At 46.2% G+C, this 27464-nt stretch overlaps 1 protein-coding gene across 10 annotated transcripts in view; it reads right to left on the reverse strand.

Moving 5' to 3' along the window:
- Window positions 1-9850: 9850 nt before the first annotated feature.
- The window catches only part of SCML4 (Scm polycomb group protein like 4), a 149751-nt gene continuing 132137 nt past the window's right edge, over window positions 9851-27464 (reverse strand). For all 10 annotated transcript variants that reach the window (XM_054557947.1, XM_054557948.1, XM_054557949.1 and 7 more), the window contains 2 exons: window positions 16574-16719; window positions 9851-14023 (listed from right to left, as the gene is read on the reverse strand). In XM_054557947.1, coding sequence (XP_054413922.1) covers window positions 13898-14023; window positions 16574-16719 — 272 coding nt within the window. In that variant the 3' untranslated portion in view covers window positions 9851-13897. The remainder of the gene's footprint in view (window positions 14024-16573; window positions 16720-27464) is intronic.

A 27464-nucleotide genomic window follows, 5' to 3' on the forward strand; every position in this document is an offset into this window, starting at 1 on the left:
TGCCCCTCCCCCTTTCCCCACCCCCCGCCCCCTGACGGCAAAGAGCTCCCACAGCACTTCCTGTCAGCTGCATGACGCTCTCACCATTATGCCACATGGGACAATGGTGCCATCTTGGTGGGACGTCAAGGCTGACGCCAACGAGTTCAGCACAACCTGAGACTTCTCGGAGGTTCCTGGGCCCCACGGGGAAAGGGATGGGTGAATATGCATAAACTCACGCAGAGGAAATTTGGCCACTGATGCTATGGAATTTAAACACAAGCATGAGTCAAGGGGTGGAGAAGGGAGGGGTGAGAGAGTGGGGAGACAGAATTCATAGACTATTCCATGATGAAATGGCAAGTGAGAGTCACAGGGGTTAATGGAGATGGTTTTGTTAACAGAGAGGGGCCCTCCCCCCATCACTAAATCACTGGACAAGGCTGATGAGCAGAGCCACCTGGGGTTGGCGATGACTTGAGTTAGGCTTTTACAAGCCTGTGAATTTATTCTTGGTGGCCATGACAGGGACTCTTCTGCAGCTGTTGATGAAAAAAGGTGTGTTTTCCTACCTCTTTAGGATACACAGTGCAAACCAGCACCAAATAACGGACGAGTTTGGCAGGGGGGCAGGTTTACATGACTTTGAAATTTCTGAATAAAAATATCATCCTGAATTACACACAAAAGACATTTTCCATGTGCTTCTGTTTACCCTGTTTCTGCTAACGAGATATTACTTATAAATGTAAAATGTTAAGGATGTTGTTTTCAGCCTGGAGAGAAAGAACGTGTAATTTGCAGCTTTTGCTCAGAGTGATAACCTTATTAAGCAACGGGATTCGCTGATTAACTGCTGCTAACAAAACATTGTTGCCAAACCTGATAGTCTGAAACCGGCAACAGAGCTACTATCAGAACCACTTCTCCATCTCACCAACCCTGTGGGGATTTTACAGAGATATTTCTCATTTAAATAACCTTCATCTTTCAGTATTTTTTATTGCTTCCACTAATAGGCTAACAGTAAGTTAGGAGCCACTCCTAGATGGATATGGAATCAACCTTGGTGAAGAGTTCAAGGAGAAAAGCAATTCTACTTAAAAAATGATGTTTTAATGAAAGGGGTAATGGGAAACTGTGCGAGTTCATTGAGCACGAGAATGAATGGAAGTTCTTAGTCAGAGATCAGAAGGCAGGATCTGCCCATGCTCAACATATGTGATGGAACTTTAAATTCCTAGAATGGAGCAATATCTCTTTCACAGTGATTCACATAGTATGTGGGAAATTCTCTTTTCCAGTAACTTGCTTAAGAAAATCAACTCCATTCCGTTCTTAAGAAATACTTTACTACTTAGATAATCAGGAGAGAGACCCCTGAGGTAGATCATCTTGGTCTTAGCTATGTATCTCCTGTAATTCCTCTGTTCCCTACAGAGCCCTGATGAGTCCCACCAGCTCAGGACTCTCAAGGTCATGAGTCTAGTCATAAATGGACTGTTCTGCAGCTAAGTCATAGACCCACGGGCTATTAGAGCAGGCCAGGGTGGGGCTGCGGAACATGGACCTTGTCTAGTCCAACTCCCTGGGGTCTGGAAAGGTGAAATGACTTGCCCAAAGCCCTCATCTTTTCAGTGGGAAAGCCAGGATTAAATCCGGGTTTGTGGCTTCCGGTCCAGTCTGTCTTCTGGCTTGTGAGAAACAGGGAGTGAGGGGGGCAGTGCGTGTGCATAGGCGCATTCCCATGTGCACACACCTGTACATCAGCTTTGAGCCTCACACTGATCCTGTCTCTCCATGATGTCTAATCATCCACATGGCACAACTGTTTTCCCAAGGCAAGATGCTTCCCTCCTTCTTTCTTTCTTTTCTTTTCTTTTTTTTTTCTTTTTTTTTGAGATGGAGTCTCACTCTGTCGCACAGGCTGGAGTGCAGTGGCACGATCTCAGCTCACTGCAACCTACGCCTCCTGGGTTCAAGCAATTCTCCTGCCTCAGCCTCCTGAGTAGCTGGGACTACACGTGCCCGCCACCACGCCTGGGTAATTTTTGTATCCTTAGTAGAAGACAGGGTTTCACCACGCTGGCCAGGATGGTCTCAATCTCTTGACCTCATGATCCACCTGCCTTGGCCTCCCAAAGTGCTGGGATCACAGGCGTGAACCACCATGCCCGGCCACTTCTCTCCTTCTTTTCTAGGCCTGAAAGTGTTCAGGTGTTCAGGTGGCCAAATCGGTGTTCAGATTTGACAGAAAAAATAACATTTATGTCAGGATTTCTTCCTCGCCTGGATCATTTATAGGTAGGATACTATTGTTTGTACAACTATAATGAGAAAAAAAACTAGTAAAAGAAGATGGGTTTTGAGAGCTTGTGTCTAACTATTGGAGGAGAGCAGTCTCTGGGAAGGCATCCTTAAATCTGGGTGAGTGAGGGCACTTGTAGGTGTATTTTCTTGTGTTGGCTCAGAGACTTAGACTTCTTGGATGTATGAGAGAGGTCATTCAGTGTGGACCCGTGCTGGGGGAGAGAGGACGGATATGAGCTTGGAAATCATTTTGTTCAAGGCAGGGCAAGTAGCAAGATTAAAATTTTCAGTCTATTAAGTTGTAAGCAAACCAAGGGCAGATGATGAGAGAAGGCTTTGGAGGCCTGCACCCCAACACTCGTAAGACTGGCCTTCCTTGCTGGCCTCACCCAGCCATAGAGGACACTGATATGGGAGGATTACCTCCTTTAACCCCCTGAATTGCTTTCTTTGAGAACTACGTTGCCTTTGCCAATGATCATTGCTAAGCATTAGGACAGGGTAGAGGCCTCTGGGTAGAAAATTGGCAGGTCAGGGTTGGGGTTGGATCAAAATCCAGAAGGAATCATGACCCTCAAACTAGAGCCACAACCAACCAACAGGAGTAGGACTCCAGATTCTGCAGACACTGTCTGAGGGCCTTTGACAAGCACTGTAATTTATTTTAATCCTCTCACTAACAGAGAAGGGAGGCCCTTTTGTCTCTGATTACTGACCAAGAAGGAGACTGTGTTAGCCATTCTTGCATTGGTATAAAGAAATACCCAAGACTGGGTCATTTATGAAGAAAACAGGTGTAATTTGCTCACTGTTCTGCAGGCTGTACAAGAAGCATGGTGCTGACATCTGCTCAGCTTCTGGGGAGGCCTCAGGGAGCTTCTACTCTTGGCAGGAGATAAAGAGGGAGCTTGCACATCACACGGCAGGAGCAGGAGCAAGAGAGGGTGGGAGGTGCCACACACTTTTAAGCAATCAGATCTTGTGTGAACTCACTCATAGCTAAGGGGATGGCACTAATCCATTCATGAAAGATCCACCCCCATGACCCAAACACTTCCCACCAGACACTACCTCCAACACTGGGGATTACATTTCAACATAAGATTTAGTGGGGACACAGTTCCAAACCATATCAGAGACACTAGAGGAGAGACTGGCCCAAGATGACCCTGGGTGGACACTCCTCTGGGGGCTCTGATCAAATCTCACATTTCTTCCCTGCACCAGACTGCCCCTTTGTGGTCATAGGAAGGTCGGGGGGACAGAGTAAGCTTCTTAGAGAACCCTGGGCTCCTGTAATAAGTCTCTCCAGGCCAAGTGCAGTGTCTCACACTTGTAATCCCAGCACTCTGGGAAGCTGAGGAGGGCAGATTGCTTGAACCCAGGAGTTCAAGACCAGCTTGGGCAACATGGCAAAACCTTGTCTCTACAAAAAATACACAGCTTAGCCAGGCGTGGTGGTGTGCGCCTGTAGTCCTAGCTACTTGGGAGGCTGAGGCACAAGGATTCCTTGAGCCCAGGAGGTTGAAGCTGCAGGGAGCTGTGTTTGCACCACTGCACTCCAGCCTGGGCGACAGAGTGAGACCCTGTCTCAAAAAAAAAAAAAAAAAAAAAAGTCTCTCCTGAGCCAGTGTGGGGCCTGGGCTGGCTGCCCTGAAGTGCAGCAGGTCTCCAGATGACAGGGGCCTTCCAGGCAGCAGTGAATCAGCCCTTGTGGCTTCAGTAGTCTAAGGACCACCTTGAAAAGGCTTATCCTTGCTCTCTACCTATGGGAACCAGTCCTAATGAAATAGTAATCAACATAGAGAAGTTGATCAGATAAAATATATACAGGCTCACATAAGTTTTATTCCTTATTTAAAAATACAGAAATACTTTTTACAGCATGAACAGAAAGTACTACATTGTGTTGGAATCTTAAGATTTAGAAATCTCACTGAATCATACACAGGCCCATGATGCACTGTACTAGGAAAAAAAACTGTATCAAAAATGAAAACAAACAAAAACCACCTCAAACTATTAAAATCATTAAAGCCAGTAGTGGTTGTTTAATTAAATTGTACATACCTGACTGTGGTGTACATACCAATCATTGTTTAAGAGAATACATTAAAAACAGAAAAATTGACCTCTAAATAATGAACTAATAGCCCTCCTGCAAAAGTTACGAACGATAACAGGCTTTGAAATATTCAAAGCATATTTTGATGTAGTGTCTTATATATAATGGTCAATTTATGAAAACACTGTATATGATAAAAATAAGTACATCCAACTCACTCCTAAGTAACACGCTACACTTACAGCCTGCTTATGACAAATGAGAGATCTGTAAATATGTGCAGTAAGAATACACGTGTGTTCATACTCAGATAATGTATCTGTATGCACAGTATGTGATGAAATTAAACTATAGGATAAATAACTTTAATAAACTCTACATTTTGAGGCACATGGGGAATAAAATTCATGTTGTTTCTAAGTTATAGACACAGCATATTTTTTTTTTCCTATCTCGGTACCTTAGTGTAATGCCAATTTGCATTTAACCTAGTTATCTTATGTTTGCATGCTTTGCAAACTGAATTACAGAACCGAATTGCCTATTACAATTTCCCATTATGTAACACAATTACATAGGAACACTTTGAGGTGAAAGGATTGTCCCAATATTAGGAAACACTGATTTCAGCATGCTTGCAAAGAGCAAAGATTAAGGAGAGGCTGTTTCCTCAGGTAACGGTTTACTGCTCTCTCTCTCCAATGTAAATGCCACTCACCATTACAATGAGCTATATTCACTAATGTCTAGTCTGCAAAATTAGATCCACTGGTTTTGTTTCGTTTTGTAAAGAAGCTAGGACCTAAAACGACACCATTTCCTAAGCTGAAAGTTTCTCTCTCCCCGAGCACTTTCAAGTAAAACATGGAGTTGAACTAATGTTCCAAGATTCCATTACATTCATAAGAAATGAAAGCGCAATGAATTTTCATAAAATTAGAATATCTGCAGTACATACTCCGAGTCCTTCTTGCACACGTGCCTCAGCACAAGCAAATGATGTGCAAACTTTCACTGATGACCTCTTAAGTTTACAAACCCAATCACAGAAACACACATGAACATGCACACACACCCCCTTTACAAATCCTTAATTAGAAGGGAGGAAATACTGTCTCAGTAGAGAGGAGGGAAGGTAGTCAACCCTGTTTCTATCTTCCCAGGATAAGGAGATGACCTATTTGCACCCTTGATTTCTGGCTGTTTCATGCAGTGTGCAAATAAAGTAAAATGTTTTACCAGGGAAAAGGTGCAGTTGCCGCTCTCCCAGATGGGGCGAGATCTGGAAGCCTCCCGAGTGGGTATATGGGGTACAGAAGCAGCATAAACAGGTGGAAACATGAGATCAACTAAGGCTGACCTGAAGGAAAGATTCTGAAAATAAGCCCATCAACTTACAAAACAAAAGACATAACATTTCAATCATCGTCATTCTACCTCACAAGCTTAGGGAACATGGATTTCACTAACTCATGGGCCCTCATTGGTTAGCAGGAGTCTTGTTGGATAATGACAGCCTAGCGTAGCTAGTAAAACACACCTTTTGGCCCCATGAAGGGAGAAGCTTCATGGTGTTACAATCATATTTCATTAACACAAAGTTTTCACTGTTAGTGAAAAAAAATAGCAGCAAGACAATTATGATAAAATGATTTTATTCAATCAGTTTAGTTTTCTTGCATGTGAATAGAATGAAAAGCAAATTTATCCACAAATGTATTTAAAGTATAAAATTTTTATGTTAGTGAAATTACTTCTGGGTATATACAGTAGAGAAGTAATCTAATCAACAGATATCTATAACATGGAAATATTTGCTCTATAAAGCAAATGATATTTCACATTTTCTTGAGGATAAAATGAGAGGAGCTCTTTTTTTAAAATCCCCAAGTGATCAAAGATATAGCTAGAAGATGACAGAAAATTAAATATTATGGCTTAGAACACAATGGATAATAAAAGAAATCAAAGTCCCTCAAAGTCTCTCACACTTGGACAGAAATACTTTCAGTTCCTGAGGAGGAAACATGTTTGACTTCTAGAAAGACCTCGAGGTGTGCAACTGTGCTGGAGAAAGGCCAGGAATGGAAACATTTTTTTTCCAGAGCTGTGCTGCCTTTCTCCTTCCTCTAAACCACATTTTCTTTTGGGAAATATGTCATCATCTTTCCCTACTCAGACACAAGCCACTTAATATTGCATACGTCTCAGCAGTCTTGTAAATGTCCAAAAACAATACCTCACCCCAGAAATGCTTCTGATGTAGGTCACTGTCCTTCATTTTTCATGCTGGCTGGATCCTCCTCACTTACACACAAGGCTCTGGCCTGGCTTTGGTCATGAGGCTGTACAGTCAGTGCTAACTGGGTCTGGACAACGTTCTGTGTTCTATAAAGAACTTTGGCATTATCTGAATTGCTGCTGGATGTCAGAGTGATTCCATGCAGGTTGCAGGATGGCGGGAGAAGCAGCTTGTGATTCTCAAGAGGTACATCGAATTGGCACCAGGTCACTTAACCTTCAAGGCTGAATGAAGACGGACAGCTAGTGAGAAGGGCATTGTGCTTGATGAAGATTCAAGAGGCCCCTCAGTGGGACATCAGCGTGAGTCACAGAACGAAACATCCAGAAGGGTGGAGACTCTCATTCCCAACCTCAGGCATCGAGCTGAGAGGGCTAGACCTTGAGAAATAGAACAAGTGGAGATTGGACAGGAAGCGGGGCAGAGTCAAGGAATGCTGTGGGTGAATGACAACTGGGCAGAGGTCAGAACTTCTGGGCCAGGGAGGACAGAGTTAGCTTATTCTTATTTCTTTCTCTACCCCGTCTCCATCCCCAAGGCATTTGAGCTAGTGGAATGGAGAAAGACAAAAAAAAAAAAAACAAACAAAAAAAAACAAACCAACAAAAAAACATGGAGGCAGGAAGAAAGAATAGAATGAGAAGTAAAAAACGAGTGGGAAAGAATGGTCAGGTGGTGCTTACATGGCCTTGAGAAGTTATAGGCCCATGAGGGAAGAGGATCAAAAAATATCTAGATGAGGTTGCAAAGGAGGAGAGGCAGGAGCCAGCAGCCATGAAACAGAAGACAGAGGAGCCAACAGCCCATAACTATTATGGCAGCACAGCCCCACTGGCCTTGGCCAAAGTAACTGAGCTGGAAATGCTTTTAAAGGTCATCTGGATGACTCCCCTCCTTTTCCAGATGAGGAGATGGAGGTATGGGGGAAGGTGACTTGGAGAGCTTGTTTCTTGCACACTGTATCATGCTCTGCCCCCCACAGAACAATGTGGAACCCACGGGGGAGAAGGTTCTACTCTGGAGGGGAGCCGTCCAGGTGTCCCCCAAGACGTCTTTTCCCCAACTCTAGGATTCTAGGGTTCTAAGGGTGAAGGTGGTCTCTGTATATTTGCAAACACTCACAATATCCTCAGCTTACCATGCCTGAGGATATAGCAGTAACATTACTTTAAAATGAATATGTTGAATGTTATGCATCCAAATACTGTTGTCCTTAAAGTAGTCCGTACATTGCAGCTCCTTATTCTAACACCTGCCTAATATATTTAAGTTAACCAGTGAATTGTGGCTGTTATTGTTCAAACTATTTGTACCAAGTAAGGAAACACACAAGGAAAAGACAAACGAATGTGTGTGAAAACACATGATTTGAAACCTGAAACTGATTACCCATGTCATGCACCAGGCATGAGCCCAGTGGCTTTGGCTTTCTCCAAAAAGAAAAGAAATCCACCCTCAAGGGATGATGATGGGTTTCCAACAACACTTTGAAAAGAATGTAGTTGAGGATGCTACGTTTATGATAGAGGTAGACTTCAGTCATACATCATTGCTGTAAAGCAACACCTAGTGAGGTGCTGTTATTTCACAATGAGGTGTGTGGAGAAGCAAGGCTTCGGGTGTATTCCAAAGTTGGAGCCAACAGAAGAGGTTGATGTTGGCCAGTGCAAGCGCCTAGTGCATGGAACTGACTCTAAGGCTCAGACCACGTGGTCAAGCCCCAGAGCAGGGTAGGGTGAGAAGACAGCTGAGGTATAGGTGGTCTGTGTGGTACATGTAGACCCTTCAAATGGAAAGATGCTGCTGTCCCCACACTGTCTGGCATCACTGTTTAATCACCCGTGTCTCTACTATTCTCGTCCTGCCACTATCAATTCATGGCACAGCACACTCGGCCGACCTGGGGGAGAGTGTCATTCTTAAGCTCCACCTGCCATCTTTTCCTCTGCAGGAAATCGAGACCAATGCTGAGCATGGGGAGAACCTCTGGGCTCTTTATGTAGGATTTGAAGAGCGCAGATCTGGGGCCTCACTTGCGAAAGCACAGTGAAGAAAAGCAAATCCTCCTTTAAAAGTGTGCTTTTGTCCAGAACTGCTTCTAAGTTGAGGGAATTTCATGAAGCCTGGGAGAGTCACATTGAGTGTTCTCTCCAGTCCAGCATCTTGGTGAGGCCTATGTGTGATAACACCACTGAAACCACAAAGGAATTTACCACAGGAGGTGTCCCAGCAGTTGCTTATTAGCATTAGAACAATTACACAAAGTCCATTGTTAGCAGACATGTTTTCATGATCCTTAACTGGTGGCAGTAAATAACAGCGATTCTCTTTCAAGCAAATGCTAGATTTCCAAAAATCCAGCTTCCAATGGTCTGTGCAGGGATCATCTTGGATTAGGACAACCATTGGAGCGGATGACACCCCGGAAGCTGAGGTGCCCAGCGCTCTTCCTGCAGGAGCAGGGCGGAACACACAGAAGCTGCCTGCGGGTGGATGGGGGTGATGCAGCTGGGTTTCACATCACAGAATGGAAACAGGGAGGTTTGTTCCCCTGGATGTCTGACCGTCTGCTGGACCATCCCCAGGGTTCTTAGTGTGATCCTCTCTTGCCACAGGGGAGGGATGGGGCACATGGCAAGGCAACAGAAGAGCCTGGCAGGTGCTCAGTTCTTGGAGTGTTTATGACCAAAAAAACAAAAACAAAAACAGAAAAAATCAGCCCCATGGACAGGTTTGCACCCCTCTCCTTAAACAAAATTGCAGTTTTTAAAAAAATCACCTACTCCTTCACAATCCCATGTCTTGTTATCTGAGGTTTTAAAAAAAAGTGAGTCCAATCCCCTTCCCCTCTCTCCCCAGTGGAGAAGAGCTGAGAAGTGGCCCCTTCACAGCAGAGGTCAGACAGTGCCTGCCAACCACTTACATATATGTAAACCTGGCTGTTTCTTTAGAAGGAGAGCAGAATATTTCCATCTTTCGAGACCTTCTGACAATGACTAAATTTGAGTCCCTGGTCACCTATGGGCATCTCCAATTATCTTCAGAGATTTGAGAAAACTCTCCTGAAACCATCTCAAAAATAATTTAAAAAGAATTTTAATTAAAAAAAAATAAGAAATATTCCATACAGCACATAGACACAAAAATAGGTTATTGCAGCATGAAGGGTTGGGGCTGTTAGAATTGCTGCTTTCATTGTTTTCCTAAGAAACTTACGGTATAGGCCTCCCTCTCTCACTGGTTTCTTTCTGCAGTAAACCGGCCCTAGTCCCATATTCCTTCCCAATGCATTTAATATAGTTGGTAGCAGCCCTGCTGCAGGGAAATGGTGGGAGCCCAGTGTACTCTCTGATAGGTGTTAAACACCCACAAGACAATTGTTCCCTTCCGTGGGCTCCCCGGCAAGGTGTCTCCCCAGAGTCACCTGGAGCCCAGGCTTGGCACATACAATCATCCTCCTGAGGGGGCAGGCCCAGACCCCAGAACAGCCCTGGTCACCTGGCTGCCTCAAGAGCATACCCTAGTAGCATAAGAGGGGACACTTAGTAGTAGCAACCAGACCACAGTGGGTTCTGCCTCCATATTGCAAACCAAGCAAAGGCAATGGCTCATACACTCCCAAGCGCTCACTTTCTAAGGCTCTTCCAGCTACAGTGTCAGGAAACACACACACACACACACACACACACACAGACAAGACCCACAGCTTTCACCTAAAGTCTTCGCACAGGGAATAATGTGATTCATGAAATATTTAAAAGGCCTTAGGCAATAGAATTGTCTCTTGATTTTTTTTCAAGTGTTTAACAGACAAGTGTAATTGGAAATGTTTGGAACATGAACACGGGCACACACACATACACACTCTAATTTGGAATTATGCAAAACGATATCATTATTCACTACAACCTGAAGCAAAGCTACTGCAATGGAATAATAAGTACCATATCTGTACAAGTGAGAGGCCCCCAGGTCGGCTCTCATTTGGACAAGGGTGACCCACGTGGCCTAACCCTTTAAGGTCTGTTTAGAAGAAATGGCCTGGTGTGTTTTACATTTGTGAAGCTATTTAGCCTCCTGGTTTGACAAGATTTTTGAGAGGGGTGAAAATTAATTATAATTGCAGTATTGCTACAATAATTTAGTTGGCTAATTGCATTTCAGTGCAGAAACAGTCAAGGAAGATTTTCCTCCCCAGGTTATTCTCTGATGTGGCAGCATTTATTTTAAGAGTAATGAGATTTTTAAAAAGTCAAACCTTAAATATCATGGCTTCAGCAATCTGTCCTGCTTAAAGTTTAATGCAAAATGAGATAGCACCTCTGTGAGAGAAGTTCCACGTGAACATGGATCCAGTTTTCTCTGAGACTTGAAATGAGAACATATCTCTCCCCTGAAAACTACTCAAGGGATCTCTTTGACATTGTTTGGGGCTGATTTTTATTTGAGAGCACCAATGTTTGTGACTCTGTAGTGAAGGAGGCACTGATGAGGGCGGGTAGGAAGTTTTGAAAACTTAGTACTGGAAGTCACTACGTGAGGTATCTGTTGATGGAAGAGGTACCACAAGTATTGGAAGACTGAGAAAAAAAAGAGGAGTGAAAAACCTGGGTTGTTGTGGGATTTTTCTGGATCTCATTGTTTTCACACTGGCAGTTCTGAGTACATAATCTGCCCGTGGCTCTTTTGAGGGAAATGTATCTAACTCTAAACCAGCAGTGAGCACTTACAATTAATAAACTCTTAAGAGACAGGCCCTATCACCTTAAAATCTTGAAGACTCTGCCCCAAGGCCTGATTCAAGGTACTTTTCTCAGGTGCTGAACCTGTCAGAGGCGTTTGAACCAGAGCAACTCCATCTTGAATGGGAGCTGGGTAAAATGAGGCTGAGACCTACTGGGCTGCATTCCCAGATGGGTATGGCATTCTGAGTCCCAGGATTAGATAGGAAGTCAGCACAAGATATAGGTCATAAAGACCTTGCTGATAAAACAGGTTGCAGTAAAGAATTGGCTAAAACGCACCAAAACCAAGATGGCAACGAGAGTGACCTCTGGTTGTCCTCACTGCTATACTCCCACCAGTGCCATGACAGTTTACAAATGCCATGGCAACATCAGGAAGTTATGCTATATGATCTAAAAGGGGGAGGCATGAATAATCCACCCCTTGTTTAGCGTATCATCAAGAAACAACCATAAAAATGGGCAACCAGCAGCCCTCAGAGCTGCTTTGATTATGGGGTAGCCATTCTTTCATTCCTTTACTTTCTTAATAAACTTGCTTTCACTTTACTGGACTCGCCCTGAATTCTTTCTTGCATGAGATCCAAGAGCCCTCTCCTGGGGTCTGGATCGGGATCCCCTTCCTGTAACAAAATCACCAGACATCAAGCTCTTCTACAATCTAATAACTCAAGCTCAATTCAGTGAGCAAGTTTCGTACATTCTCCTCCTCCCCTTCTCTGCCATGCTCTCAGTCCAGTCACCATTTGTGTGTCTGAAAAGGAAGCTATGATGTGCTTTCTCAAATACTGCACATCAAAGCGGGCCTAACGGCATGGCATGGACTATTTCTTATGGCCGTCATCTGGATTCTAACTATATAGAGGGTCACTCTGCAGATCTACCCAGGGCTGCCCTCAAGGTTATACAGGTCATGCTCTGTACAACGGCAGCTGATCAAGGGGTGAGGAGGTTGAGGCCCCACCCTGCTCCACTTGCCAGCTGAGACCCCTGCTCAGGTTGTATCCCAGAGAAAGTGGTGCCTTTCCTGATTCACCTTTGGGCCAAGGGAGGCCCTGAGTCATCCCTAACCCTCTCCCTCCCAGAAATTCCAAAATCTAATGTTCATCTCCTCATCTCCAACACTGTTGATGTCCTTTTAAGGAAGAGAATATGCGCATGGCAAAGGCGAATTCATTTTGAAGATATGTTTTCTGCTCAGTGTGAAAGAAGAAGAAGAGAGATGGAGGGAAACAGAGAAAAGAGAAGGATAAAACAAATGGTGGAGAAGTTGTGCCTCTGCTTAATAAATTGTGGATTCATTGTCCGTCTCCGGACACAGCTGCAAAGGGGCAGAAAATCAATTTTTTCTATTACTCCACGGTGAGGAAGGAAAACCTATTTGTAAATTGAATTAAACCCCATAATAGCACGTCTGTGTATTTGGTGAGGACTAGAAAAATTAGCCACAGATACAACTACATAACCCAGCAATGTAAGTAGAAATCAACACTCTCCCATTTCAAAGCTTCGTTGAGACATTTTCTTTTCCTTTTTTAAAGAAACACCCATGGCTAAATGTCACTAAGATTCTTCGGCATGCCAACACTTCAACACCTCAATAAGGACTCTGGAAGGGAAGGAACTCCAAAGTCCCATCTGGGTAGAGCGTGCTTCCAAATTCTTGCCTTTGCTAGTTGAGTATCAGTCAGTCAGTCAATAATGATTGGATACGAACTAGACCCCTCTAGCTGATGGTTTCTTCCCAAGTCGCAATCTGTGGTGCTAACTGTGGAATAAATCCCCTGTTTCTGTGTGGGCTAGATCTTGTTCACAGACACCCTAACCCATCCACTCAGTACTGAATAATCCTGCTACTGCAGTCAGTGAGGGTCCTGAAATTTCATTAGCAGTCTGCCCTCTAGCGGAGCAACGCAGTACTTCAGATTTTCTAGGAACAGAAAAGATTTTTTTTCCTTTTCTTTCACGGCGCAAAATAATTCAAGTTTTCCAGATAGTGCAAGGTGAGGCAGTCATCTTCAGAAGTCAGCTTCCAGAGCCGAAGCAAACAAGGCTCACACGGATAGGTCCCCAGGTCAGAGTTAGAGGCAGATGGTGCTGAGGTGGTTGTCCCTGCAGAGACCGCAGGGACAAAGGTCCTTCTTTCATTCTTTGAACCCTCCAGAACTCTCCTTGGGCATAAGCATTCAGTTCCCCACTCTCTCGTTATGCAAATAGGACCCACTTTAAGAGAAATCAGCGTAACAGGTATGTTAAAAATCAGAGGCTTTTGTAATTTTTTGGCAAATTATTAACACAGAGGAGCCTTTCAAAAAGGTCCATGTTAAATTCTTAAAAAGGCAAAGATTCACAAGTTTTATAAAAAGACCACGTCTTTGTGGCTGTTAATTTTAAGAGGAGTGTCTATTTTGTGATGTTGGCGGGATATTGGTAAGGCAGAAGATAATCTTGAGATCTGTTGTTTTGGGTTTCGCTTCTGTCTTTTTAAAAACGTCAGAACTTGGCTTGCTTCAGTTTGTCAATGTGGTAGCAGAGTTTCAGTGCGGGTCCCAGCTTCAGGCCCAGGTACTTCATGACCATGTCACTCTTCAGCAACAGCAGAGCATTGCCATCAATCTCCTGGTGGGATAGGATCAGAAGAAAGATAAACCCAGAAGATGGTCAGAGTCATCGAACAGTGGCTAAGGTTAAGGTGTGGTCAGGGGATGTGCTCAGGGCATATGGATTGATTTAGGCAGCATATTCTCTTGGTCCTGGGGCAAGGTCTTTTAAAATATTAAAGCAAACAAATACTGTGTTCTCCTCTCCCCATTATCTCCCTGGAGTCATTTGATACACGGGATGTTTCATATTCCTGCCCTCCCCTCATAGAAGAAATCAAACACAACCCCATGTGTGTTCCCAATATCCCACTTAGGAAGTTTATCTCCTCATCCAACCTTGGCTAAAGGGGCAAGAAGTGTCATCCATTAGACCCTGAAACTAGAGGGTCTTTCCATTCCAAACCTCCACCTATCGCCCTAATTTCTCATTTCTTTTCTTAGTAGGCCCACCTACCTTTAGCTGATAACAAAGCAACTCATTCCACCTATGGAAGATTTCAGGTGTGTTTAGCCCTGTCTATTCCACTAGATGGAATACACTAAAGAATGCACCTGCTTCATCTCAGGGTTCAGCACAGAGAACTACTAAGGGGACGAGCCAGTCCTTTGAGATTTGGTCCCGGTGTTGCTGCCATTGGTCATTGAAAATGGTCACCCTCCAGAATGCATGCGGAGTTCATGAACCTAGCAAGGCTGGGCTTCCATGGTCACCTTTAGTGCCATTTTCAGGTCACTGGAGACAAAGGGTAGAAATTTAAGGGGCTCAGGCAGGGAGAAGAGACATAGCTACAGGACTCATATAACAGTGCCAGGGTCACCAGCTCTCTCATTCATCTGTCCAGCCAGCCAGTATTGATGGTGCACCCACTCCACGTCACTCTCCCTGTCTTTGGCAAAATGGCAGTGGGCAAGGCTTACCTGTGGGCCACTCCCAGGAGCCTCATTTTCTACTGTCTTTTATTTCCCTCACCTCCTGGACTCCCACTGTCTCCTCCCACCCTGGAAGACAGCCAGACTCTCCCTGCCCAAATCTGTCCAAGCATAACCCACTCTGTGGTTCTTGGTCTCAAGGCCCCGTTGTTAGGTGAGGTCAACATATGCCTAATAAAAGGCGAGTGCTGAGTTAGTTGAGAATCCTCCTCAGATTGGAGAGCATGATTTCTATGACAGAATCACCAAATAAAATGAGAAACAGGAAACAAAAATAACGGTCACTGTGGAAGGCGAAATAATGCTCCTTCCCCTCCATGCACGATGTCTGGATTCTAGTCCCCAAACCTGTGAATGTCAAGTTACACGGTGAAGGGGAATTAAGGTTGCAGATGGGATTAAGCTTGCTAATCAGCTGACTTTAAAGTAGGGAGATTATCCCGGATTATGGGGCCAGGTGGGTGGGGGGAGTGGCGGCTGTGTAATCACAAAGCTCCTTAAACGTGGAAGAGGACATCAGCAGTGAGAACCAGGGATGGCAGCCCGAGCAGCCGAACAGGCCTCAGCTTGATGTTACAGGCTTTAAAGATGATGGCAGGGGGACAGGAGCCAAGGACTGATGGTGGATCTAGAAGCCAGAAAAGACAACCGAGCGGATTCTCCCTAGAACCTCCAGAAGGAAAGGCAGCCTTGCTGGCTGAGCCCACTGAGACCCATGCCAGGCTCCTGACCCCCAGAGTGGTAAGACAGAGAATGCATATTGTGTGAGGCAACCATGCTGGTGGCAATCTGTTAAATGGCACAATGTAAAATGAGTACAGTGCCAGGCGCGGTGGCTCACGCCTGTCATCCCAGCACTTTGGGATGAGACCAGCCTGGCCAACATGGTGAAACCCAGTCTCTACTAAAAATACAAACATTAGCTGGGCTTGGTGGTGGGCGCCTGTAATCCCAGCTGCTCGGGAGGCTGAGGCACAAGAATTGCTTGAACTGGGGAGGCAGAGGCTGCAGTGAGCCGAGATTGAGATCTCACCACTGCATTCCAGCCTGGGCGACAGAGTGAGACTCCGTCTCAAACAAAAACCAACAAAAACAAAACGCGTATAGTAAGCCTGGTAGGTAAATTATTGATTCTTATCTTTAAAAAAAAATTTACCATCTCTATATTTTAGCATATCTCAAAATCGTTATAATGCTATCTGCTCAGTGAAGGCTATCTGAGTCAGGAACCGTGCTGAACACCTTTTGTGCATTTTCTCATTTAATCCTCGAAGTGGTTTAGGAACAGGTGCTACTGCGGTTTGCCTGGCATGTCGTAGGTGTGCTGTGAATGTTTGTTGCATGCACAGACGGCTGGATGTGCAGGAAACAGGCACTCCTGACGAAGGCCAACGTGAGAGAACAGATGGGGCAAATATTCCTTTAAAAACAAATTAATTGGTCATTCTGCTTTGAGGAGTCTGTGGTTGTACCTGTCCCTCTCATCTCTGGCTCCCTTGAGGGTGCCCCTAGGGCTTAGTTTAGAGCGCCCCCCCCACCACCTCCCCTGGCAGCATCCCACAGCTCCCTGGACCTCACTCTCCTTCCATACCTGCTCCCCCAATCCCCCCCAAGGTCAAACCCACCACTCGCATACGTGCTTTCTGAAGAGCTCCACGTGAGGCCCCAGAGCCTGCGGGTCAGCGTCCTTCACAAACCACACCACATCCTCCACAGTCCAGGCGGAGGGGTTCCTGCTCCGTGGCCGCCTGACATCCTGCGCATCCTGAGAAGGGCTTGAGGCTGGATGGGACACAGAGAGGGAGACCATGAGCCAGTGGGACAGGGCCTTGCACCTACCTGGTGCTGCCTCCCCCCACCTAGCCTGGAAGGGGGGGTCCTCAGTGCCCATGAGTCCAAGGAGCTGGCCCAAGTGACCTCCTGTCATAGGGAAAGTCTGTGAGTGGCAGCTCTATCAGCAGCCCAGAGCGCAGAAGGTCACTCCTAGATATATTACCCTCCCCATGTACGCCAAAGCTCTCTGCTCTCCCAGGAGAGGAAGCACTAGACAGTGGATTCCCTTCAACAGGCTGGAATTCCCACCCGAGTTGGAGTTTTCAAGACTCTCCTGCTCAGTTCTTTCTCAGCGGGCCCAGGGCCTCCTGAGCCTGGGTACTTGATGACCAGGGCTAAGTGTGCTAAGATGAGTGCCCAAATGAGCCTCATCGCGTCAGTGAGGCCAGTGACTTGGGGTCCTTTCTGCCTCCATGGCCTTCACACTGAGAGGATAGAGGCATGGCAGAATTCAGGTGGCTTTTCGTTCTTGTTCATGGTCTCTGCAGAATGCAAGTCTGCCGCAGCATCCTCAGAGCCATCCCTGGTCACACATGCAGAAAGAAGACGTCCCCTCACTGAGTCCTTGCACACACTGAGTCCTCGCACGGCCCTCTGGGGCTGTCAGAGCATTTGCCCGGGTCTCCCCCACTACACTGTGAGCTCCCTGACCGCAAAGGGCCTAACCTATATCTGGTCCATAGCTGGTCCCTGGGAAATGGTTGCATAGGGCATTTCCCATGCAGCAGGTGAAAAGGCTCAGGACAGTGAAGGAGGAAGACAGCAATGAGTTCAACGGCTGGCAATCTTTAGGGTTGATTTTTGTGCATGTGTGTCCCAAACTAATTCATCCTCTTTCCCTAGAGCCAGCTCCTCTTCCTATCTCCCCCATTTTGGGAACCCACCTCTTCGTCCTCCCCTTTTTGTGCTTCCCACATTTAATTATTCTGAAGCTCTTGGGAGAATGCCTCTGATGCTGATGCGCTCCCTTCCACCCCTGCTGCCCCAGCCCCAGAGCCTGCCACCTAACCCCCTGCCATGGGTTCCTAATGGGTATTTTTGGGCCATGCCCTTTTCTTCCTACTGCCTACAACTGCCACTGCCTCACATTCTCCCTAAGACCCAACTCCCCGTGGGTCCCCCTTACCAACACACTGAGTCCTCATTCTACATCAAGGTCAAGGGCTCTTTTGGTCTTAATAATATTTTTCCTTCTTATTGGAGGGGGAGAAGAGCTTTGGTGCCACAGAGACCTAGGGACAGATCCTGGTGCTGCCCCTTGCTGGTGATTGGACCAGGGTGTAGCTCATCATGTGTGAAATGACAGTGCTTTCTACCTGGAGGGGCAGGTGTAAGGATGGAAATGGGATAGTGCCCTGCCCCGAGGCTGACCTATGTCAGGTGCTCCACCAAGGGCGGGAGCCTCCCTACCTTCCCTACATCCCTGCTCTCCTGTGCACCGCCTGTCTGTCTGGGTACACTTGTTGTGACCAACCGAATGTCTCCCCAGCTTCCTTTCTCTGCCCGTAGCTGGTGCTTTGGCTTCAACCTAGAAGGCATTCACCCTCTCTCCTTCCCACTCACGTTCCACCTGATGCCTTTGTGAACAGAAATGTTCTGTGCTTCCTGCAGCCTGCATGTCACCTTCCTACCCCTTTATTTTATTGTATTTTATTTATTTATTTTTCGAGACAGAGTTTCACTCTTGTTGCCCAGGTTGGAGTGCAGTGGCGTGATTTCTGCTCACTACAACCTCCACCTCCCGGGTTCAAGTGATTCTCCTGCCTCAGCCTCCCGAGTAGCTGAGATTACAGGCACCCACCATCACGCCCAGCTAATTCCTGTATTTTAGTAGAGATGGGGTTTCACCACGTTGGTCAGGCTGGGTGGGAACTCCTGACCTCAGGTGATCCACCCATCTTGGCCTCCCAAACTGCTGGGATTACAGGTGTGAGCCACAGCGCCCGGCCTCCTACCCCTTTATTCCTACATCTTTATTTGTTCATCTATCTCTTAAAGTGCTTTCACATTCCACTTTGTAGTACAATTATTTATGAACTTCTCTATAACCTCTAGTTAGATTTTAATTTCCTAAGGATTCCTCCCACTCACTCCACAAATTTTGATTGAGCACCTTCTCTGTACCAGGTGCTAGGTGAAGCGTTTGGTGAAAAATACAAATGTGATCCTCTCATGACAGACTCCTCCATGGCTCAGAGTACATATACAGTCATGCACCGCCTAAGGACGGTGGTCCCATAAGATGATAATGATTCTAGTTCCTATTGCCTAGTGATTTGTGTTGCAATTTTCTCCGGTATTCAGTACAGTAACAGGCTGTACAGGTTTGTAGCCTAAAAGCAATAGGCTATACCACACCGCCTAGGTGTGTGGTAGACTATACCATCTAGGTTTGTGCGAGTACAACCTATGATTTTCACACAACATTGAAATCACCTAAGGATGCATTTCCCAGAATGGATCCCATTGAGTGATGCATGACTGTGTTTATAAATAGGGCTTGATAAATGTGAGATGAATCAATATACTCTGCAGACACAGTCTAGTTAACTTATACAAAAGCCTGTGTGTGTAATCTTTACTTCTATTTTAAGGCTAGAAAAAAGTCAAGGCTCTGAACAATGAAGTGGCTTTTCTACAGAAGAATTCTAGTTAGAAGTTGAGAAGCCTTCACTTTATTTCCCTTCTTTAGATCTCAGGGCACAGTGGCTTTCTGCTGTCTCTGTCTCCTTCCTCCTTTTAATGTGCCTGAGACGTGCATGCTGCTCCATTAGCACCGAGGAAAATACAGCATCACATTTCTGCGTCTGTCCTAAACACATAATGGTTTGGCTGAGAATTGGATTGACTTTGAGATTTTCCCTGCCTCTTCCTTGTGGGACCTGGAAGGGTCCCATAAGGTGGTTTGGCACGGGGCATTTTTCTGGGAATCTGTTAATGCACCCTGGAGCCATCTGAATGCTGATCCATGCTTATTAAAGATGATTTCACTCCATTTAAAGACATCTGCACTCAACACGGGGACGAGGAATCACGGAAATCACATTGCCTTTGGATCCCGCCCCATCAGAACATTGGCGTTAATCAGGGTGATAATAGATGCTCTGATTACAAAGGCTGGAAGTCTTTAGTGCCAAGAATAATTTTAGAGTGATCAGAGCAGAGGTCAAATCTAATTTCCTGCATTTGACAGGAAGGGGGGAAAACCCAGACCAATTAACAGGATCATTCACAGGAACCTAGAGTCCTTTGAGCTAGGTCAGGGAAACACTTTCCCTTCAACCACAGTGTTGAAGGGCTGAGCCAGGTGGCTGGTTTGTCTTTAAGGAGGAGGCTCTCAGGACGGTTGCTGTGGAGGGAAAGAGATAACTGAGATGGCAAAGTGGGCTCTGTTCCTGGTACCTGGTGCTTGCTGTGGGCACTTTTCACTTTTCCAGGATGGAGCAGAGGCAGCAGGGCCCCGGCTCGGGCGTGTTTCTTAGGGGGCCTTTTAGTCATACGAGACAGAGGGCAGCAGGCAGCCTAAGTCACACCTCGGGAGCTGCTCCTGATCCAAAGCACATAGATTCACTTTAGAAAGGAAGAAAACTGGAACTTTCCAGTGGCAGGCTTGCAAAGCCTCACAGTGGTCTGTGCTCACAAAAATAATAAATACACTAGCCACTCCCTCTCCAGCTGCGGCGAAGGTGTCAGGAAGACAGATGGGTGGAACCTGGTGCAGCTGGGGCAGGCAGATGTGATAGATCAACAGTAAGACATGATGGATGTGGAAAAGTCTTGCTCTTAAGAAGACAGAGCATGCCAAGAAGCACTGGCCAGACACCTTTGTGAGCAGGCAGAGTTCTCCAACGAGGAGAACATTGTGCTTGGTCTTGTCATTCCCTGGGGTCTGCCAGAGGCATGTGAAAAGTGAAACCCAGTTATGAATGGATTAAATATGCTTGTTTCTAAAGCTGAACTCACATTTACCAGAGCTAGGATGACTATGATTCAGTGTTTCAAAGCAATCCCGATTTTCACAGCACAGGTACTTGCATACTCTCCGTGAATCTCCCTCTGCCTTACACATGCCCATGAGCACATCCATACGTACATAATTTCCTTTCACTCATTCATAATTCAGGAGAAACTCTTTAGCTAACAACAGAGTCATGTGGAGGAGCGGAATTAGCAGTGAGCTGGGAGTCAGAAACCCCTGCCACCCACCAGCCATGTGATCAACTCTCTGCTTCTCTGTTGTAAAATAAAAGGGCTTGATCTCTAAGCTCCTGCCAGCCCCTTATGACACTGTGTAACCCCTCCCACCTCAGGCTGTTCACACGAAGGGAGTCACTTCCTCCCACAGCAGAAGGCTACATCAGTGTGTCCACATGCAAAACACACTGAGTGCAGCCAGAGCCAGGCTTCCCTTCCCTCCCGGGCTCTGATCATTCTCTACGGACCTCATTGTCTTCATCTATAAATTGTGAATATTATTTGCTGCTTCTTAAGAATATTTTAAGAATCAAGAGAATGTGGCTCAGGGCTGGAGCCTGACCATAAGAATCTTAAAGACAGGAAGGTCATTGTCTCCGACAGGGACCCCTGTGTCCTCAGGCTGCCTGTGAGCTGCCCAGGCCCCCTTGGCTTCTGGCAGCTGGAACTGGGTTGGGAGGGCCGGGTCTGGCAAGGGGAAGGGGAGGAAGATCTGTTATCAGCATCTCCAAGTGACCTGCTCCCACTAGATGCATCCTTTCTAGATACAGTGCCATATCAAATGTGTGACGTGCCCAGGCTAGCCCACGATTATGGCAAAATCACGTGGCTTGAAACAGTGCTGTTTTTCATTATTTCTATCTGTTGCCCAGGCTAGAGTGTAGTGGGGTGATCTCGGCTCACTGCAGCCTCCGCCTCCCAGGTTCAAGTGATTCTCCTGCCTCAGCGTCCCGAGTAGCTGGGATTATAGGCAAGCGCCACTCACTTTATCTAGAGTTTTCAAGATGCCATGAGGTGAGAGAGATGAGAGGGAAGAGAGCCCACTCAATCCTTAGAGTTTAATCAGATTTTTCTTTTACTTATTTGAGACCAGCTGGCCTGCCTGTGTGAGGAGAGAGCATGTCGCTAGAAACAAGGAGAGACCATGGGTTTGAAGCCAAGCTGAGCTGAGCTAGATTCCTTCTTGGCCACCAGAAGACACTGTGACCTCCTAGCAAGCACTGTGACCTCTGCTGGGAAGCCTCCAGCCATCCCTCCTCCCTACTGACCCTCCTCGGTTGTCTTTCCTCCTGCTTATTCCAGCCAGCTCCACTGCCCCTTCTCTGGGAAGCCTTTCCAGACTGCTAAGGGCAGGCTCAGCCACTCCCTCCCCATCTGATTCTCCCACAGCATCCACACTTTTCCCTGACAGCAATCATCACAACTGTAATGAAATTAGTTTAATAATTTGTTGACATTTGTCTCCCTGGAGTTCCAAACCCTCAGAGAACAGGGCCGGTGTCCCTCTTGTTCACAGCTCTGTCCTCAGATGTGAGAAGAGCCCCTGGCACACTGTGCCCAGGAAGTCTCTGCTGGCTAGGACCAACCAAAACCTGAGTCTTAACTGCCTGCTCTATAAAACACCTCATTGAGCTGTTGCAAGGATTAAATGGCATAATGTTGTAAAGCATTAAACAAGATTACTCATTAGGTAGTTGCTGTTCTTATTATTATGATGATGTCATTCCATAAATGGCCAGTAGATTTGTTTTCCTAAATCCCAGGGCCACCAGCTCACTCCCCTGTTCAGAAATGTTTGGTTTACAGTTACTACAGAGCAAAGTCCCATCATCTGCTTGAAATGGATCCCAAACCTCCCAGCATCATGGTTTCCCTGGTGTCTCTGCACAAACTCCTTTTTTTTTTTTTTTTTTGAGATGAAGTCTCGCTTTGTCACCCAGGCTGCAGTGCAGTGGCATAATCTCGGCTCAACCTCCACCTCCCGGGTTCAAGCGATTCTCGAGCCTCAGCCTCCCGAGTAGCTGGGATTACAGGCATGTGCCGCCACACCCAGCTAATTTTTGTATTTTTAGTAGGGACGGGGTTTCACCATATTGACCGGGCTGGTCTTGAACTCCTGACCTCAGATGATCCGCCCACCTCTGCCTCCCAAAGTGCATTACACATTACAGGTGTGAGCCACTGCGTCTGGCCTCTGCACAAACTCTTTAATTAATCAGCTCTTGCCATGCTTTTGTCCACTTCACCTCCTCACATAGAATGCTGTTCTCATTCTTCTTTTTCTAGCTAAATTGTCTCCATCCCTCACCCAATGCCAGGCCTTATCATATAAAAATCCAACCACAGGAAGCATTTGGGTTGTAATAGCAATATCAGATTGACTTCGTTTCTTGATTCTGAATCTTGGACCTAGTTGTGGTTGGGAATTCTACAGTGTGTCTTGTTAAATGCCCAAGTCAGGAAGCTTTTGTTATCCAAAACCTCTTTATAGCTCTTGGTGATTATATCTTGGATGAGAGACAAGGAAGAGCTCTCAAACTTTCACCAGAGCATCAGCGGACACCAGAAAAATGTGCCCTGTGAACACATCCCCTTGGAGCCCACTGGCAGCGGAGACAGACGTGATATATCACAACTGCAGGAAGCTAAAGGTAAGTACCACCAGAGAGAGAAGGCTGAGGAGTTTGTCATCAATACCCACCCTTCTGCCTGCAGCTTCTGGCTTCTGTGGTTTTAAACCATTTTGATTAGCACTATGGGGAAAATGCCATTTCTAAGTCTCTTCCATGGTTTATGACTTGGGTCAAACTCTCTTAAAGAGGTATGGTTTTTTTGATAATAACTGCTTTTTACTTGGGATGGAACTTCAGAGCAATATTGAACAGTCATTTGGGTGGGAGGTGGGGTGTGGGGTTACCAACAGCAGGCACCAGGCTGACAGCTAGGTGAGAAATGGGTGAGGACGCTGGTGGTTTCTCTCCCACTTTAACATCCTGCCACTCAAGTCAGCGTGGTTTTTATCTCCATGGTTTCCAAACATTTTTAGTTGTGCAAATTTTGTTTAAGCAAAGCACATATAGAACCCCACTCTGCAAATGTGAAAAGGCCCTGCTTAAAGAGAGGGAGGGCACCTGGAGTCCTGTCTGCTCTTGTTGCATCTTCTCCTTCTCTTAGAACCTTGAAAGCCATCAGGCATGATTTGAAAACCCCTGGGGTTGTTTTGAAAGACAGGCTTTGGAGCCCATTGAAATCAGATCCTGGCTTAACACTTGATTTACCTTCTCTTGAACCTCTTTTTCTTTATCTTTAAATCAAATATACCAATACCTTTTTATAAATATTAAATTCTAAACATATAACTTATAATAAATCGGAAACTGTCTGGCCCCCTTAAGTGTAGGTGTTCAATAAATAACAGTTTGATACAGGCCTCAAGCCCCCCTTTGCTGGGGCTGTGGGGGGTTCAAATATGAATAAGAGACTTCACAAAGCTGAGGGTCTGTTCCTTTCTCTAGGATAGAGTAAGAACTATAGATGAGGAAACAAAGTGTCATGGGAGGGAAAAGCAGGGAGTGAGCATTTCTGATCAGACTTCCCATTGCCTACTCAGCGTGACTTTGCACTTCTTCCTCTGTAATAGCAGCCCTAACTTCCATCTGGAATCATGGTTGCTAGGAATGAAAACCACATTTCCCAGCATCCCTTGCAGCAAGTGGCCATGTGACTACATTTTGGTCAATGAAATGTAAGCAGAAACGGAAACCTCTTTCAGAGACACTGGTGCTATCCTTCCTTCCATCTTCTCCCCACCCACTTCCTCTGTCTCACTGCTGAGAATGTGCATGGCTGACTGGCTGTTTCTGGTACCTGCGGTTTTATTTAGCACCCTGAAGAAGGCACTAGTTAAAAGGAATCTTTGGGCTGGGCGGGGTGGCTCACGCCTGTGGTCCCAGCACTTTGGGAGGCTGAGGCAGGCAGATCACGAGGTCAGGAGATCAAGACCATCCTGGCTACCACTGTGAAACCCCATCTCTACTAAAAAAAAAAAAAAAAAAAAAAAAAAATAGCCAGGCGTGGTGGCGGGCACCTGTAGTCCCAGCTACTCAGGAGGCTGAGGCAGGAGAATGGCATGAACCCAGGAGGCAGAGCTTGCAGCCTGGGCGACAGAGTGAGACTCTGTCTCAAAAAAAAAAAAAGGAATCTTTGGAGAATTAAAGTGTTAATAGACCTACAAAGGATGAATAATTTCATTTTTCTTCAGTGTATCACAAAGGCTCAACAGTGAACTTCAACTGATACATCACATAGCAGCTTTTCTCCAAAGGGGTTAGGTGGCTTTGTGATTTTAAACATCCCACAGTCCCATGGTGGGGGTCCTGCTGATTATGGACAACTGGATTTCAGGGTCTCAGGCAAAGTTCTCTCTAATATTTTTATTTATTTATTTTATTTTTTTTTTTTTGAGACAGAGTCTAGCTTTGTTGCCCAGGCTGGAGTGCAGTGGCGCAATCTCTGCTCACTGCAACCTCCACCTCCCGGATTCAAGCAATTCTCTTGCCTCAGTCTCTCAAGTAGCCGGTATTACAGGCGTGCACCACGACACCCAGCTAATCTTTGTATCTTTGTATTTTTAGTAGAGACGGGGTTTCACCATGTTGGTCAGGCTGGTCTCAAACTCCTGACCTCAAGTGATCCGCCCGCCTTGGCCTCCCAAAGTGGTGGGATTGCAGGCGTGAGCCATCGTGCCTGGCTGGTTCTAATACTTCTAAGTTAATAAAGAGACAGCCAGGATTCAGGGTTCAGTATTGATGTTCTTGGGATGAAAGGCAGCAGCAGGCACTGGTGGACTCTGTTTCTCTGATCTCATCCCAGACCCTGAGAGGAAGAAGGGCCTGAGCTAGGGGGCCTCTCCTGGGGTGCAATCAGGCTCCAGCAAAGAGGCTTTCTCAGAGCTGGAGCCTGAGGAAGGGTCTGGGCTGCCCCTCAGCCAGTTGTCTGGCAAGATTACTCAGACTGTCAGGGCCTGATTCCAGGATGATATGAGTTAGCTCTGTATCCCCACCCAAATCTCACCTTGAATTGTAATAATCCCCATGTGTCAAGGATGGAGCCAGGTGGAGATAATTGAATCATGGGGTCGGTTTCCCCCATTCTGTTCCTGTGGTAGCCAGTAAGTCTCACGACATCTGATGGTCTTATAAAGGGGAGTTCCCTTGCACAAGCCCTCTTACCTGTCACCATGTAAGACGTGCCTTTGCTTTCCCTTTGCCTTCTGCCATGATTGTGAGGCCTCCCCAGCCATGTGGAACTGTGAGTCCATTAAGTGTCTTTCCTTTACAAATTACCCAGTCTCACGTATGTCTTTATTAGCAGAACAGACTCATACACAGGAGAACAAAGGGCCGGGATGGGGATGAAAGTGAAGGATAGGAGGACATCCTAGGGCTCAACTGGAAGGAGATGTGAGGGGCTGGGGGACAGGAGCTATGCTGAGGCCCTCTGAAGAGCCCTGGATTCCCTGGCCCTGGGTCACCAGTTGGACTGAACAGGGCAGACTGTTGTTGAGTGAGTGATAGCAGTTCTCTCCAACCAAATCATGCCTCCCTCTTACTGCTGGAAATCCTGCATTTAAGACATAGGGCTGAGATTATACCAACGTGAGTGGGAGAGAGAGTAAATATCTCCTTTTTAAAAAGTGGGACTCTGGGATTATGAGTCAATTCAATCAGCATGGTGTCCTGTTATCACCACCCTGAGAAAAGGGGAATGGGGCTGAGGAGAAGAGGATGAGAGAAAGACATTTAAACTCCAGAGGGACATAAGGATGAGTGTTTTGACAAGAAGACAAAGGGACACCGTGAGGGCACAGACATGATGCATGTTTGTTGAACACCTACCACATGCCAGATATTATGCTAACACTGGGGACAAACCTATGAAATCAAGGCTGCCCCTGGTTTACTTTACAGTGTTGGTTCATGAAAGATCTTGTCCCTTTCTCTTGTTCTTAGGAATCAGATGGAACAATGTTGCTCTCCTTTGGAAAATAGGGCTCTGCTCACTTAATCTGCCTGGCTCGTGGCCCTGTGTGACAGTGTTGGAAAGTGGCCTGCCGGGCATCTCTACATTTGGCAAGAGCTGCCATGGAGAGAGAATCTGTGCTCTACCCCTCAGAACACCTCTCCGGCAAGCGGCCCCTTCTCACCTCTCCATCCTTGGCCAGGGGAAGCTGGTCAGGGCCACGCTCATCTGGGTTGCATGAGGCTCTTGGAAGGGAATGTGTGGAGGGTCTTGAATCACACAAAATAGCTCATGTGTGCGGCTTGCTGGGGTCACTGGTGGAAGGGTCCTAGGCTCGGGGGAGAAATGTGACTTGCCACAGAAGACAGAGCCTGCCCACTGAGGGGCTACAGGGTGGCAAGATGAAGACTCCCTGACTCCTTGGCCTGGGGCCTTCTTTCTTCAGCAGTTCTCAGCTGTGGAGCTGATGGGCTGTGATCTGTTAAGGGACGTGTTAAAAAGATCTATGCTGTAACTACTAACATTTATTGAGCTCTTATTACCTCCTAGGCCTTGTACTAAAGGCATGTATGAACTCATTTAATCCTCCCAACAATCCTATGAGGCAGGTGCTGCCATTATTATTATCGCAATTTTATAGGTGAGGAAACTGAAGCACAGGTAAGTTAAGACTTGCAAAAGGTAGGCAGGAAGCAGCA

Source organism: Pongo abelii, chromosome 5 (assembly GCF_028885655.2).
Source record: "Pongo abelii isolate AG06213 chromosome 5, NHGRI_mPonAbe1-v2.0_pri, whole genome shotgun sequence".
Lineage (NCBI taxonomy): Eukaryota > Metazoa > Chordata > Mammalia > Primates > Hominidae > Pongo > Pongo abelii.